General features: G+C 41.6%; 1 protein-coding gene across 1 annotated transcript in view; it reads right to left on the minus strand.

The window, feature by feature from the left end:
• Positions 1 to 20,735, minus strand: part of brsk2a (BR serine/threonine kinase 2a) — a gene marked incomplete at both ends in the record, with an annotated part of 414,243 nt that overhangs the window by 73,018 nt on the left and 320,490 nt on the right. Inside the window, 3 exons of the mRNA XM_084169332.1 lie at positions 3,962 to 3,993; positions 18,947 to 19,093; positions 20,649 to 20,717. Coding sequence (XP_084025458.1) covers positions 3,962 to 3,993; positions 18,947 to 19,093; positions 20,649 to 20,717 — 248 coding nt within the window. The remainder of the gene's footprint in view (positions 1 to 3,961; positions 3,994 to 18,946; positions 19,094 to 20,648; positions 20,718 to 20,735) is intronic.

The raw sequence follows: 20,735 nt of genomic DNA on the forward strand, positions 1-20,735 counted from the left end.
CCCCTTCAAGGAGTGAATGGGAGTCTATTGGGCGCTAGCTCAAAAACCCAACATTAGCACAGATTTCGTCAACAAGAAGTACAACATTATAAATATTTTCAGAGATGTGAGAAAATCAACTTGCTCTCTGTAATATCGTATAGCTTTGGAATTGTGACATTACGTACTTTCAAGGAAAATAGGCACGTTTCTCGACATATACACTGACGTTGGTAGCCATGAAGTGCTTTGAAAGTCATGGCTCACATCAACACCATCATCCCGGAAACCCTAGACCCACTCCAATTCGCATACCGCCCCAACAGATCCACAGATGACGCAATCCCAATCGCACTCCACACTGCCCTTTTCCACCTGGATTAAAGGAACACCTATGTGAGAAAGCTGTTCATTGACTACAGCTCAGCATTCAACACCATAGTGCCCACAAAGCTCAACACTAAGCTAAGGACCCTGGGACTAAACACCTCCCTCTGCAACTGGATCCTGGACTTCCTGACGGGCCACCCCAAGGTGGTAAGGGTAGGCAACAACACATCTGTCACGCGGATCCTCAACACGGGGGCCACTCAGGGGTGCGTGCTTAGTCCCCTCCTGTACTCCCTGTTCACCCACGACTGCGTGGCCAAGCACGACTCCAACACCATCATTAAGTCTGCTGACAACACAACGGTGGTAGGCCTGATCACCGACAACGATGAGACAGCCTATAGGGATGAGGTCAGGGACCTGGCAGTGTGGTGCCAGGACAACAACCTCTCCCTCAACGTGAGCAAAACAAAGGAGATGATCGTGGACTACAGGAAAAGGAGGGCCGAACACACCCACATTCACATCAACGGGGCTGTAGTGGAGCGGGTCGAGAGTTTCAAGTTCCTTGGTGTCCACATCACCAACAAACTATCATGGTCCAAACACACCAAGAAAGTCATGAAGAGGGCACGACAACACCTTTTCCCCCTCAGGAGACTGAAAAGATTTGGCATGGGTCCCCAGATCCTCAAAATGTTATACAGCTGCACCATCAAGAGCATCCTGACCGGTTGCATCACCGCCTGGTATTGCAACTGCTCGGCATCTGACCGTAAGGTGCTACAGAGGGTAATGCATACAGCCCAGTACATCCAGGACCTATATACTAGGCGGTGTCAGAGGGAGGCCCAAAAAATTGTCAAAGACTCCAGTCACCCAAGTCATAGACTGTTCTCTCTGCCAAGTCTAGGTCCAAAAGGCTCCTTAACAGCTTCCACCCCCAAGCCATAGGACTGCTGGACTATTTACATTTTTACACTGCTGCTACTCAGTGTTTATTATCTATGCATAGTCACTTTACCCCTACCTACATGTACAAATTACCTCGACTAACCTGTACCCCCGCACATTGACTCGGTACCGGTACCCCCTGTATATAGCCTTGTTATTGTTATTTTATTGTGTTACTTTTTATTTTATTTTTTACTTTATTTTATTTAGTAAATATTTTCTGAACTCTATTTCTTGAACTGCATTGTTGGTTAAGGGCTTGTAAGTAAGCATTTCACTGTAAGGTCTACACCTGTTGTTTTCGGCGCATGTGACAAATATATTTTGATATGATTTGATTTGATTCCTATTAACTTCCAGTGTATTGAGAGCGACTGTATCACAGTGCTACGTCATACTGGACGGATTTCTGCCTGCTTGAATGCCAATAACTCAGATACACATGAAAACATGAAGTGAAACAGGGAATCGATAGAACATCACTTAGAGATGCACAAAAACAATATAACATTCAAAATGGGTGAACCTTTAACTGCCTGGCCAGTCCAATCAGTCCCGACTCAACTCAGGTGTGCACTGCGGGGAATGTGTTTGCCTTACACATTCTCAGCGTCTAGGCGGACGTATAGTTGGTGATTAGTAGTGCTGGATCGTCGCGCAGGAAGATATCCACTGGGGGTCCGCTTGTTAGTACGTATGGTTGGTTGGATTCAACAAGGACACAGAGTGCCAGGATCAGCCTAAGGAATCGCATGCTAATCTGGATTAAACTCCAGGGATAAGATACACTCTTGCGTTGTAAGGGTGCTCTGGGAAGCGGTTTGGAAGGTTGGAACTGGCAACAGATTAAGCATCCCCTTACGTACTGCACCACATCCTGTCCATATGCGGCCAGTGGGCCACTTGTCGCAAGGCTTTATACGTAGCCTTGACCCCCCTGATGGGATATTATTATTCTGTACAGGCTTCCTTCTTTTCACTCTGTCATTTAGGTTAGTATTGTGGAGTAACTACAATGTTACTGATCCATCCTCAGTTTTCTCCAATAACAGCCATTAAACTCTGTAACTGTTTTACCATTGGCCTCATGGTGAAATCCCTGAGTGGTTTCCCTCCTCTCCGGCAACTGGTGAAGTTATGAATTACACTTTGGATGGTGTATCAATACACCCAGTCACGACAAAGATACAGGATGCAAAGTGTAATTAATAACTTCACCATGCTCAAAGGGATATTCAATGTCTGTTTTTGCCCCATCTACAAATAGGTGCCCTTCTTTGCGAGGCATTGGAAAATCTCCCTGGTCTTTGTGGTTGAATCTGTGTTTGAAATTCACTGCTCGACTGAGGGACCTTACAGATAATTGTCTGTGTGGGGTACGGAGATGAGTTAGCTATTCAGAAATCATGTTAAACACTATTATTGCACAAAGAGTGAGTCCATGCAACTTATTATGTGACTTGTTAAGCAAATTTTGACTCATGAACTTATTATTTATATTAATATTAATATTAATTAATATATTAATATTATTATCATATATATTTAGGCTTGAATACTCATTGACTCAATACATTTCAACTTTTCATTTGTAATTCATTTGTAAACATTTCTACAAACATAATACCACTTTAACATTATCGGGTATTGTGTGTAGGCCAGTGACACAAAATCTCAGTTGAATCCATTTTAAATTCAGGCTGTAACACAACAAAATTTGGAAGAAGTCAAGGGGTGTGAATACTTTCTGAAAGCCCTGTATGCTGTTAGAATTTTGATATAACAAACAGAATTAGTGTCATAAGCAGTTTTAAGAGGAACAAAAATATTATGCCACGCCCCTCATTCATCGCCACTTTCAGTGATTTTAAATTCTTACAGAGTCATATTCAGGTAAGACATTTTGATTCCTATATGGTATCAGAAACAGAAAATTCGGAGGTTTCCAAAACACTTACCTTTGTCAAGTAACTCTCAAAATTGAAGAAATGAACTCTATTTCAAAATATAACTTTATCCAAGAATAACCACTGTTCCATGCCCTCCACATGTGACGCAGCAGATAGCCTACAGTAACATAAAATAATAAAAATGTGCTATTGTGTTTTTTGAATATTCTTTTTTTTACCCAAGACCTTTAGAAACAAGCAAAATATTTTTTTTCTGATAGCATATATGAAATGTATTATTAGACTGTTACAATTTTCTAGTGTTTCTTTCTCTCTATTGCTCCTCTGCTTTCACCCCCCCCCTCTCCCCCTCTCTCAAGCCACCCCCCTTTCTCTCTCTCTCTCCATCTCTCTCCTATCTTCCCCTCCCCTCTCTCCCTCTCTCTCTAGGAAGCCAGTAGATGTGTATGTGAGGAGACAGTTGTCCCTCTAGGCAGTTGGATCTCTGTCCTTGCTGCTGATATGGTGAGGCCATTCATCAGAAAATACACACACGCACATGCACACACACAAACACAAACACAGACTTCTCTCTCAAGCGCGTTTCCCGCACCCTTGCTTCTGCCTCTTAAGCCCCGCTCCCTTGCTTCCTGCTGTTTAACTGAGACATCCCTCCCTCCCATCACCCTAGTCTCCCCACCTTTGACAACTTTCATCCAATTTATCCTAACTCTTTCTTTGTCCCTTTGAAATCCCCAATCACAGAGAGAACAGAAGGATGAAAAGCGAGAAAAGAAAAGTACACTCACATGTACCAGTTGTGCTTCTGAATCTGCTCTAACTGTAGGAGAGAAAGAAAGGAGAAATGTAAACACACAAGACACAAAAACACCTGCTTCAAGCCATTTACACATATACAAGTCTGGTCATGTTAATCAGGGCACACGGTAGCAAAATGATTTAAAAAACTAAAATGTGCATTTCTTATTGGACAAGTAGCTCCCTGTTTCAGACTGTTGCCTAAAAAACACTACCCATTTCATGAGTCATAATCAAACACAAAATGATAGATTTTCAAAGACAATGCAATATTGATATTAAATCAATATTAAATTGCTTCCTCCAGTACATAAGAACTCAATAGGCCAATAGTCACCACAGCAATAATAATACACAGTAATACAATATGGGAAATGGCAGGTCTCTTGATCTATCCCAGCCCTACAGCTATGAGAGAGAGAGAGAGAGAGAGAGAGAGAGAGAGAGAGAGAGAGAGAGAGAGAGAGAGAGAGAGAGAGAGAGAGAGAGAGAGAGAGAGAGAGAGAGAGAGAGAGAGAGAGAGAGAGAGAGCTGCTCTAACCCTGCCAAGCCCTTTGGCTCAAAGGGGGTCTCTATCTTTCTTTCTCTATTTCTCTCTCTGCGCTGGCGAGCAGTGCCATGAGTTGGCCTCTGCCCAGTGCCCCATGGGCAGAAAGGCTACAGCTCATTGTCTGAAAGTCCCATGACAAAGAGATAAACAGAGAAGAAAACAATAAAACGAAAAGACAACCCAAAGAATCAACCCAAGGTGTGACCTGTGCAGTAGAATATGAATGTCATTGTCAATTTGAATAGCTTTTTTGTCTGATTCTCTGTTATAGCAACTGCTGCTGCCATAGACTTAGAAGGGGACATAGTTCAATATAGCAACTTGCTATACTAAGGTTTCAGATCAAGGAACCTATGAAGTAATCTCTCAAGGAACGTGTTGCTTTCCCTCACACAGTGATCAAATCCAAAGAGCGAACTAGAGAAAGAGTGTCTCAATGTTGAAGCACAAAAACAATCCCCTGAGAGGTAAATTGACAATGTCTTTTTTATTGCCCCTCTGGAATTATAGTCTTCTTGCATTTAATTCAAATGAATTGAATTGAATGTTGACAAACACAGGGACAGTTTGACACAGAGACAGTCAGTAAGTATGACAGCTTCCATAGAGAGAGAGGTGATAGCTTCCCATTAATATTATTGACACCAGGCACTCCAACTGACTGACTGACTGGTTGCTGTTAAGACAGTGGCTCACCTATCTCTCTCACTGGGTTATTAAAGGGCTGGAGGTGACAGACCAACACACACATGAACATACACATACAGTTGAAGTCGGAAGTTTACATACACCTTAGCCAAATACATTTGAACTCAGTTTTTCACAATTCCTGACATTTCATCCTAGTAAAAATTCCCTGTCTTAGGTCAGTTAGGATCACCACTATTTTAAGAATGTGAAATGTCAGAATAATAGTAGAGAAAATGATTTATTTCAGCTTTTATTTCTTTCATCACATTCCCAGTGGGTCAGAAGTGTACATACACTCAATTAGTATTTGGTAGCATTGCCTTTAAATTGTTTAACTTGGGTCAAACGTTTCGGGTAGCCTTCCACAAGCTTCCCACAATAAGTTGGATGAATTTTGGCCCATTCCTCCTGACAGAGCTGGTGTAACTGAGTCAGGTTTGTAGGCCTCCTTGCTCGCACACATTTTCTATAGGATTGAGGTCAGGGCTTTGTGATGGCCACTCAAATACCTTGACTTTGTTGTCCTTAAGCCATTTTGCCACAACTTTGGAAGTATGCTTGGGGTCATTGTCCATTTGGAAGACCCATCTGCAACCAAGCTTTAACTTCCTGACTGATGTCTTGAGATGTTGCTTCAATATATCCACATAATTTTCCTTTCTCATGATGCCATCTATTTTGTGAGGCGCACCAGTCCCTCCTGCAGCAAAGCACCCCCACAGCATGATGCTGCCACCCCTGTGCTTCACGGTTGGGATGGTGTTCTTCGGCTTGCAAGCGACCCCCTTTCCTCCAAACATAACGATGGTCATTATGGCCAAACAGTTCTATTTTTGTTTAATCAGATCAGAGGACATTTATCCAAAAAGTACAATATTTGTCCCCATGTGCAGTTGCAAACCATAGTCTGGCTATTTTATGGCTGTTTTGGAGCAGTGGTTTCTTCCTTGCTGAGCGGCCTTTCAGGTAATGTCGATATAGGACTCATTTTACTGTGGATATAGATACTTTTGTACCTGTTTCCTCCAGCATCTTCACAAGGTCCTTTGCTGTTGTTCTGGGATTGATTTGCACTTTTCGCACCAAAGTACGTTCATCTCTAGGAGACAGAACGCATCTCCTTCCTGAGCGTTATGACGGCTGCGTGGTCCCATGGTGTTTATACTTGCATACTATTGTTTGTACAGATGAACGTGGTACCTGCAGGCATTTGGAAATTGCTCCCAAGGATGAACCAGACTTGTGGTGGTCTACAATTTTTTTGCTGAGGTCTTGGCTGATTTCTTTTGATTTTCCCATGATGTCAAGCAAAGAGGCACTGTGTTTGAAGGTAGGCCTTGAAATACATCCACAGGTACACCTCCAATTGACTCAAATTATGTCAATTAGCCTATCAGAAGCTTCTAAAGCCATGACATCATTTTCTGGAATTTTCCAAGCTTTTTAAAGGCACAGTCAACTTAGTGTATGTAAACTTCTGACCCAATGGAATTGTGATACAGTGAATTATAAGTGAAATAATCTGTCTGTAAACAATTGTTGGAAAAATTACTTGTGTGATGCACAAAGTAGATGTCCTAACCGACTTGCCAAAACGATAGTTTGTTAACAAGAAATTTGTGGAGTGGTTGAAAAACAAGTTTTAATGACTCCAACCTAAATGTATGTAAACTTCCGACTTCAACTGTACGTTGAGTAAGTGATTGACTAAGAGCAGCTGGGTTCATTGGATTAACTGATTGATTTGACCCTGCATTTCAAACTGAAACACTGTCAAATCTAGGAAATATTGTGTGTGTGTGTGTGTCTGCTAATTCTCCTGTCATCTTTATGAGGGTATTATTCCACCCATAATGAACCACTCTCTAATATGATAGTCTAATAAGTCTGGCAACCCCCTTCACTTCTTCATTACCGAGGGATGAATAGGAGGAGGTCTATGAGGGGTGACAGACACACACACACAGAAACACATACACAAATGCATGCAGTCACACACACACACTTCATTTGGTTGAACAGGCGGACAGGATGAGATGATTGGAAGAGACGGTAGGATGTTTGCTTCAGTGCCAATTTAGATAATGTTAAATATACTTAAATCATACTTCATTCATTTATTTTAATATATTTAAGAACTGTATCTCTCAGATATAGGACAGACACTTCAGAACAAACTTCGTTTAGATTTTTTGGGGGGACTATCTGTTGTTCCATGTAGTGAATCTGTTATTCAACGCGTTTGTATGGGCTGATAGCAGTAAGGTCAAAAAATAACAGCCAAAACCTTCAGCTGCAGAAAAGGATTCTGGGTAATATGGATTTTTTGTGTTTTTGAAGGTATACTTGAAATATATTTTGTGGACATTTAAATTAAATATACTTTTTTGAAAGTATACTTAAGTATATTTTCTTGAGATATGAAAAAGTATACTCTCAGGAAGCATGTTCCATAGCTGTGCATGTTTCCTTATGTGGACTAAACAAGCGTTATCAATGTCATCAGGAATTCAGAAAGTACTTCAAAACACATTATTGGCACGGAAAGTACAGTACCTGGCAAAGTATTCATACCCCTTGGATTGTTACAATTTCTTTGTCAACAATCAATTTACATTTTATTTTTTAGATTGATTGATATTAAATAACAAAAATATAATAAGTATTCAGCTCCCTGATTCAATTAATGTTAGAAGCACCTTTGGCAGCGATTACAGCGGTGAGTCTTCTTGGGTAAGTCACTAAGAGCTTTACACACCTGGAATGTGCAATATTAGCCCTTTATTCTTTTCATAATTCCTCAACCTCTGTCAAGATGTTGGTGGATCATGGTTAGACAGCCATTTTCAAGTATTGCCATAGATTTTCAAGCAGATTTAAGTCAAAACTGTACCTTGGCCATTTAGGAACATTGATTGCCTTCTTGGTAAGCAACTCTAGTGGAGATTTGAGCTGTAGGTTCTAGGTTATTGTCTTGCTGAAAGGTGAATTCCTCTCCCACTGTCTGTTGTAAAGCAGACTGAAGCAGGTTTTCCACTAGGATTTTGCCTGTGATTAGCTCCATCCCTTTTCTTTCTATCCGGAAAAGATCCCCAGTATTTGCCTATGTCAAGCATACCCACACCATGATGCAGCCAGCACCATGCTTGAAAATAAGGCAGCAGTTACTCAGTGATGTGTTGTGTTGGATTTGCCCCAAACGTAAGGCTTTGCATTTAGGCCACAAAGTGTATTCCTTTGCCATGTTTTTTTTTAATGCAGTATTACTTTAGTGCCTTGTCGCATACAAGATGCATGTTCTGGAATATTCTTATTCTGTATATTTGTATTGTTCTTTTCACTGTCATTTAAGTCATTATTGTGGAGTCACTACAATATTGTTGATCCATCCTCAGTTTTCTCCCATCACAGCCATTGAACTCTGTAACTGTTTTAAAATCACCAGTGGCCTCATGGTAACATTCATGAGCAGTTGTATTCCTGTCCTGCAGCTCAGTTCAGTTCAGTTCAGAAGGATGACTATATTTGATGTGTCTGTGTGGTTTAATACATAATCCACAGCATAATTATTAACTTGACATGCTTAAAGAGATATTCAATGTCTGATTTGATATTGTTACCCATCTACCAATCACTGCCCTTATTTATGAAGCCGTCGAAAGGCTCCCTGGTCTTTGTAGTTGAATATTTGCTTGAAATTCAATACTGAGGGACCTTACAGATGTTGTATGTATTGGGGACAGAGGAAGGGTTAGTCATTCAAAAATCATGTCAACCCCTATTATTTCACACAGAGTCCATGTAACATATTATGTGATTTGTTAAGCCACATTTTACTCCTGAACTAATTTAGACTTACCTAAACAAAGGGGCTGAATACTTATGCAACAACTATATTATCTATATTATCATTTTTTAACAATTCTTAAGTATTACTATTATTATATATTTTTTTCACTTTGACATTACAAATTGTTTTGAGTTCATTGTTGACAACAAATCACAATTAAGTAAAGTTTTATCCCACTTTGTAACACAATAACATTTGAAGCAATACAAGGGCTATGAATACTTTTGCAAGGCACTGTATACTTATAGTGTACTTGATCACTCACAAGCAGAGTTTCATAAAGTAAAATCAATGCTTCAACTTAAAAACAACTCCAGGTGTATTTTGAATGAATATACTAAATTACAAGTAAAGTGTTTGAAATTGAAGTACAGTTTTAATGAGTGTGTTTAAGTTGAATGATAGTGAACATATATTATACTTAAAGACTGAAAAACAATGAATTTGAAGTACACTTTTAATAAGTGTATTGAAGATTGATGATAGTCTATAGTATTAAAAACAAAAAACAATGTTTTAGGTGAGAATAGGCATTGGTCTGATGCCGAAAAAGAAAGGAAATTCACATGAGCACCACAACGCCTATTCCACCTGTGCTCTACCAAGGTTTTACAGCACACAGCTTTGACCTACTACAGGAGCTATGTTGGTATTGTACTTCAAACTATGTGTAGGCAGGTTGCTTAGGATTCAAACCTTCTCAAACAGCCTAGTTCATACTCTTAGAGGAGATGCTTCCACAATAATGTGATTTGTATCGCATACAAGGTAAAGTATTGGATTCTTCACACACCACAGTAAGACATTATCCCATTACGCTACCTTTCATGCTTTTTTAAATTAAATGGACACAAGTGTCACGCACTGGCTCTGGGGACTCTGAAATGTTGAGCCAGGGTGTGTAGGTTCTGTGTTATATTTTCTATGTTCATGTTCTAGATCGTTTAGATCTATGTTGGCCAGGGTGGTTCCCAATCAGAGGCAGCTGTATCTCGTTGTCTCTGATTGGGGACCATACTAGGCAGCCTGTTTGGCACTAGTCGGTGTGGGATCTTGTTCCGTTAAGGTTTGTTTTGTGTAACCTAGGACTTCACGTATCGTTTGTTTGTTGTTTTGTGTCGTGTTAAGTACGTAATAAAATGTACGCTTATCACGCTGCGCCTTGGTCCGTCTCATCTTCCGTTAACGATCTTGACAGATATAAGGTCTCACAGTTGACAGTGCATGTCAGAGCAAAAACTGAAATAATTGTCCATAGAGCTCAGAGACAGGATTGTGTCGAGGCAGAGATCTGGGGAAGGGTACAAAAAAATTTCTGCAGCATTGAAGTTTCCCAAGAACACAGTGGCCTCCATCATTCTTAAATGGAAGAAGTTTGGAACCACCAAGACTCTTCCTAGAGCTGGCCGCCCGGCCAAACTGAGCAATCGGGGCGAAGGGCCTTGGCAAGGGAGGTGACCAAGAACCCAATGGTCATTCTGACAGAGCTCTAGAGTTCCTCTATGGAGATGGGAGAAACTTCCAGAAGGACAACCATCTCTGCAGCACTCCACCAATCAGGCCTTTATGGTAGAGTGGCCAGACGGAAGCCACTCCTCAGTAAAAGGCACATGACAGCCCACTTGGAGTTTGCCAAAAGCCACCTAAAGAACTCTCAGACAATGAGAAACAAGATTCCCTGGTCTGATGAAACCAAGATTGAACTGATTGGCCTGAATGCCAAGTGTCACTTTGGAGGAAACCTGGCACCATCCCTACGGTGAAGCATGGTGGTGTTAGCATCATGCTGTGGGGATGTTTTTCAGCGGCAGGGACTGGGAGACAAGTCAGGATCGAGGGAAAGATGAACGAAGCAATGTACAGAGAGATCCTTGATGAAAACCTGCTCCAGAGCGCTCAGGACCTCAGACTGAGGTGAAGGTTCACCTTCCAACAGGACAACAAGCCTAAGCACACAACCAAGACAACATAGGAGTGACTTCGGAACAAGTCTCTGAATGTCCTTGAGTGGCCCAGCCAGAGCCCAGACTTGAACCCGATCAAACATCTCTGTAGCAACCTGAAAATAGCTGTGCAGCGACGCTCCCCATCCAACCTGACAGAGCTTGAGAGGATCTGCAGAGAAGAAAGGGAGAAACTCCCCAATTTCAGGTGTGCCAAGCTTGTAGCGTCATACCCAAGAAGATTCGAGGCTGTAATCGCTGCCAAAGGTCCTTCAACAAAGTACTGAGTAAAGGGTCTGAATACTTCTGTAAATGTGTACTTACAGTTGAAGTCGGAAGATTACGTACACTTAGGTTGGGTCATTAAAACTCGTTTTTCAACCACTCCACAAATGTCTTGTTAACATACTATAGATTTGGCAAGTCGGTTAGGACATCACCTTTGTGCATGACACAACACACATTCCAACAATTGTTTACAGACAGATTATTTCCCTTATAATTCACTGTATCACAATTCCAGTGGGTCAGAAGTTTACATTCGCTAAGTTTACTGTGCCTTTAAACAGCTTGGAAAATTCCAGAAAGTGATATCATGGCTTTAGAAACTTCTGATAGGCTAATTGACATCATTTGAGTCAATTGGAGGTGTACCTGTGGATGTATTTCAAGGCCTACCTTCAAACTCAGTGCCTCTTTGCTTGACATCATGGGAAAATCAAAAGAAATCAGCCAAGACCTCAGAAAAAAATATGTAGACCTCCACAAGTTTGGTTCATCCTTGGGAGCAATTTCCAAATGCCTGAAGGTACCACGTTCATCTTTACAAACAATAGTATGCAAGTATAAACACCATGGGACCACGCAGTCATCATACCGCTCAGGAAGGAAACACGTTCTGCCTCCTAGAGATGAATGTACTTTGGTGCGAAAAGTGCAAATCAATCCCAGAACAACAGCAAAGGACCTTGTGAAGATGCTGGAGGAAACAGGTACAAAATTATCTATATCCACAGTAAAACGAGTCCTATATCGACATAACCTGAAAGCCCGCTCAGCAAGGAAGAAGCCACTGCTCCAAAACCGTCATAAAAAGACAGACTACGGTTTGCAACTGGAAGATGGGGACAAAGATTATACTTTTTGGAGAAATGTCCTCTGGTCTGATGAAACAAAAATATAACTGTTTGGCCATAATGACCATCATTATGTTTGGAGGAAAAAGGGGGCTGCTTGTAAGCCGAAGAACACCTTCCCAACCGTGAAGCATGGGGGTGGCAGCATCATGCTGTGGGGGTGCTTTGCTGCAGGAGGGACTGGTGCACTTCACAAAATAGATGGCATCATGAGGAAGGAAAATTATATGGATATATTGAAGCAACATCTCAAGCCATCAGTCAGGAAGTTAAAGCTTGGTCGCAAATGGGTCTTCCAAATGGACAATGATCCCAAGCATACTTCCAAAGTTGTGGCAGAATGGCTTAAGGACAACAAAGTAAAGGTATTGGAGTGGCTATTACAAAGCCCTGGCCTCAATCCTATAGAAAATGTGTGGGCAGAACTGAAAAAGCGTGTGTGAGCAAAGGGGAGGCCTACAAACCTGACTCAGTTACACCAGCTCTGTCAGGAGGAATGGGCCAAAATTCACCCAACTTATTGTGGGAAGCTTGTGGAAGGCTACCCGAAACATTTGACTCAAGTTAAACAATTTAAAGGCAATGCTACCAAATACTAATTGAGTGTATGTAAACTTCTGACCCACTGGGAATGTGATGAAATAATTAAAAGCTGAAATAAATCATTCTCTCTACTATTATTCTGACATTTCACATTCTTAAAATAAAGTTGTGATCCTAACTGTGTGGCGCCATGTTTGTTGACATTATACACTGCATTCTGGGTGTCACGTAAACGCCTGTCAGACCAAAGATGTTATAACAAAATGTGGTGAAAGGATAAACTTCTGGAAGTGAATGAAGGGAAGTGAATGATGGTAGACAGCACACCTCCTTCACAATGCATACTGCAAACATACCAAACTCATCTTCTCATCTTTGGTTGACGAGAACATGGTGGCACGCACAAGCTACCCATCGTTGGATTACTTTTGTTTTTTATATAGTGTTTTACTCAATTATTTAGATCAATAGTGATCTCACCTGTAATGTGATAAATTGTAAATAGTAATTGTTATTAGGTAATTCATATTATGGTTTCTGTCAGCCAAAAGTTTGCTAAATATGGCTACTTGTGTTACGTCAATCTTTTCTCAGTTAGCGCTAGGACTAATGTAGCCTACATTTTCCGTTTTGGATGATTGTGTTATGGAGTCCACTTCTGTGGATGTCTAAACATTGCATCCAAAAATAAACTGGTCATATTCAGGACATAACTTTGCAAGGACTGTGTTTGTGCAAAATGTTTCTCTGAAAAACAGTGTGGCCAGCTCAAACACTGACTGTTGCGTCAATCGAAACTAGAAACTGGACGTTCTAAATAAGCATTCTAATCTCACCAGTTTGAGCGTACGCTGCAGGGACCACTGTCGAATGATCACACCCGTGTGCTGGTACGTGTCAAAGGGTTAAGTATACATTAGTATATATTTTTTTTTGCTTTGGAAGAAATGCCTTACTTGTCTAAGCTTTAAAGTCCATGTAAGTGCCCCCACCTGAATCTGAAGGGGGCGGTTTGTGTGTTTGTGTGTGTCACAGTTGGGGTCAACTCCAACTTAATTTGGAATTCTTGAATTGACTCATGAAGTGGAGAATTTATTTAGAATTCAATTTGAATTTCAACAATCTTCAAGTCCATGTAAGTGCCCCCACCTGGATCTGAAGGGGTGGTTTGTGTGTGTGTGTGTGTGTGTGTGTGTGTGTGTGTGTGTGTGTGTGTGTGTGTGTGTGTGTGTGTGTGTGTGTGTGTGTGTGTCACAGTTGGGTTCAACTCCAATTTAAGTTGGAATTATTGAATTGACTCATGAAGTGGAGAATTTATATAGAATTCAATTTGAATTTCAACTATCTTCAAGTTATGGAATTGGAATTAGACTGTTTGGACTGTTTTAATTTACCCTACGCTAAGCCCCGCCCCCCTTGGTTACTGTTGCAACCTTGGACAACATTTTCCTGGGAAACCCAGTGTAAGATCTATTTAGCTTTATTGTCACCAGTTAAATTGATGAGTTGGTGTGTGGGTGCATGCATGCGTGCAGTGATGGATCGATGATGTCATAATGGCCCTCTCTTAAGGCTTACTGTTCTTGCAACCTGATTGGCCGAATGTTGCAAAGCAGGACCATGCAGCATAACTAGGAACACAACCTCTGAGGACCATTTGACATTCTGCTAGGTCACAAAACATTATTCTCACAAAAAACTCTGCTTGGTGACTGTACCCTTAACCACAACAAGAACTACAGTAGCCGATGGAGACAGGGAGGGGAGAGATACAAAGAGCAAGTGCTAGGTTGGCGATACAGAGAGATACAGTGGTTTCTCTCTCATCAGTATTGTGTGACTTCTGCTCTTCTCTGTTTGACCCTTTATCTCAGGACACAGGGACAGGAGGATGCTGATGGCTGCTGGGAGATGGAGGCAGATGGAGGGAGCTGGGATATAGAATTCAGAGCAGACACACACACACACACACACACACACTCTCATACACACACACACACACACACACACTCTCTCTCTCTCTCTTAGTGTTATATGGCTGGTGTGAGGCTCCTGTGTAGTATTCTGAACTATTCGTGATGGATAGTTCAGAAGCCAGGTCGCCCAAGAGCCACTGTGGAATTAAACGTCCGTCCAGGTAAGCAGGACGTCAGGAGATTACTTAAAAACCGGCCACTAGGGACAATGGCGAGAGCTATTACCATCAGGTAGGCTTGGGTTTTGCTAGGGCATTGTGGACGGGGATGGCGGATGGCCATAAACTGTGTGCTCTGACTCTGAGGGTTGCATGTTCAATCCTAGGCACTGTTTTAACTCTATCCCAAACTTGAACCCTTAACCATTCTGAATGAATGCCTAAACTTAACTGTGGCGTTGTTTTTTTGTAACCCTATTTCAAACCATTCTGAATTAATGCCTACATTTAACCTTCAAAATTTGACGTTTATGGACAAGGTTTTGGACGTCTGATTCTGCAGTGAGACTGTGAGAGCTTGTTGAGTTCAGACATGGGCGAATGGGATATTAGCTTCCATTCAAGGGCAGTGTGTCTTGCTTCACACATACATGCACACACACACGCACAAACGCACACACACACACCTCCCCAATCCTCACACTAAAACACTGGGAGCCTGGGTGACACTTTCGTGGCGTCCTCTGCATCTCTGTGAGCAGGCTGAATGTGACAACCCAGGGTGAGCACAAAGGGCTCATGGATCTTTATATAAACTAGGGTACCAGTGAAGGTTTCCTACGCTGGACAACTTGTTAAAGCTGTTGATGAGTCATTGATAGTAATCTGCAAAAAATATATAATGTCATTACATTAAGATATAAGGGGAGATCATAGCTATATTTAATAAAATTCACGAGTTGATTTAAAACCTACACTGAGTGTACAAAACATTAAGGACACCTGCTCTTTCCATGACATAGACTGACCAGGTGAAAGCTACGATCCCTTATTGATGTAACTTGTTAAGTCCACTTCAATCAGTGTAGATGAAGGGGAGACATGTTAAATAAGGATTTTTAAGCCTTGAGACAATTGAGACATTGATTGTGTATGTGTGCCATTGAGGGTGAATGGGATAGACAAAATACTTAAGTGCCTTTGAACGTGGTGTCGTAGTAGGTGCCAAGCGCACCGGTTTGTGTCAAGAACTACTACGCTGCTGGGTTTTTCACACTCAATTGTTTCCCTTGTGTATCAAGAATGGTTCACCACCCAAAGGACATCCAGCCAACTTGAAACAACAGTGGGAAGCATTGGAGTCAACTTGGTCCAGCATTCCTATGGAACGCTTTCAACACCTTGTAGAGTCCATGCCCTGCCGAATTGAGGCTGTTCTGAGGGCAAAAGGGGGTGCAACTCAATAGTAGGAAGATGTCCTTAATGTTTTGTACACTCAGTGTATGTTTAACCCTTTATCATGGTTGGTGTCTTGATGGAGTTGTCCAAAATCATGTGACATAAAACACTACTTTTCTGTCCTTGCATTTATGGCAGTGTAAGTTGTCGTTACATCATATATTAATCATGAATCTGTTAAATTAGACATTAAACTTGAACCCTGTAAGAGTCCTGAATCTAGCTGTCGGACTGTTTTTTTGTATAGAGATCTCAGAAATGCAGCGTTACTACGTAACATTTCGTGTGTCTCCTTATGTTATGGGGGTGAAAAAGTTTTCATAGGCACACAAATCCAAAATAATAAATATGAGTGCAAAATCTAATGCTACTAACCGAAAGAGTCACCTTACCTTGATACTTAAAACCTAAATCAAAACGGTCATTAATGTGGTTCTTCAATAATTATCCATAAAAGTTATGTCATGATATCTTTACAGATCATCATCTGATCCAGGAAGGAATTTTCCGAATGACAGTCATGTGACAAAAAACTGTTGTGATAGAGCATGCGATGCAACAACAGCCCAAGTGCTGGGAAAAAGGTGTTTGAGAGGAATATCAGGAATATTTTGGTGTCTCATTCATTACACCGGTGAAGACAGTTGTGCCTGGATCCATGTTGGATCTAATATCCCTAGCGAATTGATGTTGATCATCTGTTGTTGTCTGCTTGATTTACAGCAGGGTCTCATTCGATTTAACAGATAAAGCATGAAGGTAATGTGTTCATGTTTTCATATGTTTTTGTGCCTCGGATTGGACACCGAGTCTACTGTGCGCAATTGTGTACGATAGACTATTGTGCATATAATGACAACAAATTACATAGCCTTGTGGGCTTGTTCACAATATGACCTGGCAATAAAATAACATGACAAATAGATTTTATTTTCCATGTTACACCCGCAATTTTAAACAATACCAGGGGCTTGAGGTAGCCTACTTAAACTTGAATTTGGAGCTCAGAAATTAATGTGCTGGAATAGGCCTACCTTGAAAATCAGACATTTCCTCAATTTGGTGCTTGAAAAGTCCTTGTAATTATTGTAGCCAATTTATAAGTTCTTCTGCTCTCTTTTAATTATCTGTGATTTCATTTTTAATCCGTTTTTGTGAGAGATGTGGCCACTTTCGTTTGTTTCCCACCGCTTCAATTGAAAAGTGTTGTGCTACTCTGTTGCGGTAAAACCATGGGCGGTTATTATGAAGACAACAACATCTAATGTTGGCTTCAACTTGGATTTCCATACAAATCCTTCCATTAAAAAATGAACCTGGTTTTTGGTCACTTTCTCATTATAAAAACAGTGATGGTGAGATTCAAATGGTGAGATTAATGCTACCACTATTCATGGCTTTATTATGTGTGTCTGCGACGGCCACATAGCAACAGAAAAAGGCATCCAATCTATTTAGTCAGACAATGACCACATTATTCTCACATATTTTTTAATGTAATAATAATTTGAATATCAATGCATTGGCAAGGACAAAAACAATTCAGTATTCTTAAAGTGGTAATTACCTACTTTTTTTTAAACACTTTTTGCACGCTTTTGCGGGGTTCTATATTAGGCCCTATATGTAGAATTATATAAATTATACAATTGTATAACATTTAGGTCCTTCAAAATTACAATTAAGTGGTTGAAAAAGTCCCTGAAAGTCCTTGAATTTGACTTACAAATGTCTGTATGAACCCTGCTTAAATGATTTATAGTCCTAGTTATGGGTGAATTTACATTTATTCGCTTTTATTCCTCTAAGTACAGATATGGAACTGCATGAAAATCCTTTTTAATTTTGTTTCAAATCATTTTGAAATTTTTATCCAAATGTCACACATTGGCCCCATTATTTATAGAAAGACCCTCATCCACCTCTCTCTCTATCTCTCTCTCCCTCTGTGTAGCGCTCACACTTTGAACTCACTGACCACATTCATTATTTATATTTTCATTCCTTTCTATCTTCCTCTCCATCTCTCCCTCTGTTTCTCTCTTTCAAACTCTCTCTCTACCTCTTCTCTCTCTCTATCATCTCCTCGTCTTTCTCTCCCTCTCCCTGCCAAGGTGATCAGTTTGTCCTGTTGAGAGAGAAACCAAGAGGGACTTGCATTGTGATGTGTACATTAAGTTGTGGACTATGGAGTTTCCTTAAACTAAGGGAATAGACACAAACAGTGTCCCAACTTTGCAATAGAGGGCTCAAACTGAATATGGAATGAGACAAATCCAATGTGAAGGTTGGGGAGAATAACAAAACAACAAAACAAAAGAAAGAAGGTTTGCTTGGCAGCATGACGTTTGTATTAGCAAGTTGGTGGGGTAGCCTAGAGGTTTGAGAGGTGGAACAATAGCCGGGGGGATTGCTGGTTCAAGCCCTAAGCTGAGTGATAAACAGTGGGAACTGAACTGACAACCAGAGGGCTACTGTTCACAGGTACCATTCAATGTCACTGTGCCCTTGATCAAGGCAGCTAACCCCTCAGGTACGGACTGGCCAAAGGGCAGTTCTGGCAAATGCCAGATGGGCTGGTCCCTCTTTAGCCAAGTGGGCTGTTGAAATTGTTTGTTTGCTTTTTTGGCCCAGAATGGCCATTATTTAATAGTGGGGGTTTCAAGGGGGAAAATGGGTCAGTGTGGGGGCCTTGAGAGGAAGAACTTGGTTAGAAAGGCCTGGGCCGATTTCTGTAACCCCTACAATTGCTCTGCAGCTGATGCTGCGCTAATCCCAGTTCAGCATGTTCGTTGTGTGAAGCTGCTGACCTATTGTGACAGCAAAATCATTAGGCCAAAGCAAAAAATCTCTCTCAGCCCGTGTCTAAACAACCACGCATTTAACTGACCGTTAGCCGTTTGGTGGCGTCTACCTCGATCATGCCCCGGAGGAGGTTCTGACAGTCTGGGGGGATGAAGTGGGGCATATGGAACCCTCCCAGCTTCACCTTCTCCAGCAGGTTCCTCAGGTTGTCGTCGTCGAACGGTAGGGCGCCCTTAGAGGGGGAGGGGGGAGAGTGAGGGGAGGGAGGAAGGGGGAGGAGGGGGGGGGGGGGGGGGGAGCAGGGATGAGGGAGAGCAGAAAGAGAGTAGGGGGAGAGAGAAGAGGAAGAGAGAAGTAGAGGGTGGCAGAGTTATGAGGCAAAGTTGCCATCAGACCAAACAAGAGTTAGTTTAGAACACAGCGGTTGAGAGTTCATCAAAAAGACTCCCCAAAACAAAAACAACAGAGTTTCTGACATGATGCAGCAACACTCCTATTAGTGAGATTTGCCCTCCAACGTGATGCTAACTAAATAATAAACAGGGGTAAACAGAGAAGAGGGCTGTGGTGTTAATAATTACCCTGCCTTCTCTCTCGCTCCACCTCCCTACTTTAACACACTCACATCACAATCATTTATCAAGATGGGCTGACACCCTGCAGATGTGGTTGTTTGATAAACAACAGGAACATCAAGAATACGAGAGTGGGAGAGAGAGAGAGAGAGAGAGAGAGAGAGAGAGAGACAGAGAGAGAGAGAGAGAGAGAGAGGGAAGGAAGGAAGGAAGGAGAGAGAGAAAGAGAGAGATGGGGAAGACTTGTGTAACAGATGATCAGAATAGAGCCTAATTGCAGGGGAGTGAGAGTGTCTCATCCAATCCAACAAATTGTGCTCTCCTAGCCAGCAACAGAACAGAGGGTGCCCAGAGAGTAAACACAGCTCGACAGGAGGGAGAGCATTTATTTACAGTCAAACAAATGGAAATAAACTTTTGTTCGGAAGGTGGAAAGTAAAGAAATTGATCAAGATAATGATAAACCAAATCATATGTGAATGGAAAGAGAACGGGACTTAGAGGATGCATCGGCACTTGTCATTCTTTGTTTATGTGGCCTGTGTGTGTGTGTATGCACACATGCACACACACACACACACCAACCCCCCACACACACAGACACATATGCACGTACACACGTGCACTCTAACACCAACCCACCCACACATATGCACGCACACACACACACACACACACAAACACACACACACACACACACAGTGGCCTGTGGCCAAAAAACAGTCAGTCTGAGTTAGTATTTATTTTAGGAAGCAATGTGTCTGTGTGGCTGTATCCATTATTCATAGTGGAGGGACGTAGAGAAACTACAGTCCTAGATGATGAAATAAGGCACCAGGCTGCAGGGCCTTCTATATTATAGCCAAAACACAGGGAGAGAATAGGAGGCTGACTGTGGCCAAATGAAGTAGTCACCATGGACATGCTAGAAAGGACCAAAGTGGCCAGTTGATATTGTTGTTGCGCTAGTATATCTAAGGTTGGGGTCAGGATCTTAGTCAATTCTATTAGTCCGATCCAGTAATCCATTGGCTTTTTTGGGGGAAGTCATGCGTTGTGCTTGTTTCACCAACCATCAGTGCACTGTCAATGTGTCTCTGATGTATGCAAGCGTATGTTGTTGCTGTATGCCTCTTGCTGGTGGCAAATCCAATTTCCCCTTGTGGGATTAATAGAGTTTATTCAATTCAAAGGGTGAAAGTTGACACTCACCACCAATAGGGCGAAGAGGATGACCCCACAGCTCCACACGTCTGCTTTTCTGCCGTCATACTTCTCCCCCTAAGAGAGAGAGAAAGA

The sequence above is a fragment of the Coregonus lavaretus genome, assembly GCF_964263955.1.
Source record: "Coregonus lavaretus genome assembly, chromosome: 9".
NCBI lineage: Eukaryota > Metazoa > Chordata > Actinopteri > Salmoniformes > Salmonidae > Coregonus > Coregonus lavaretus.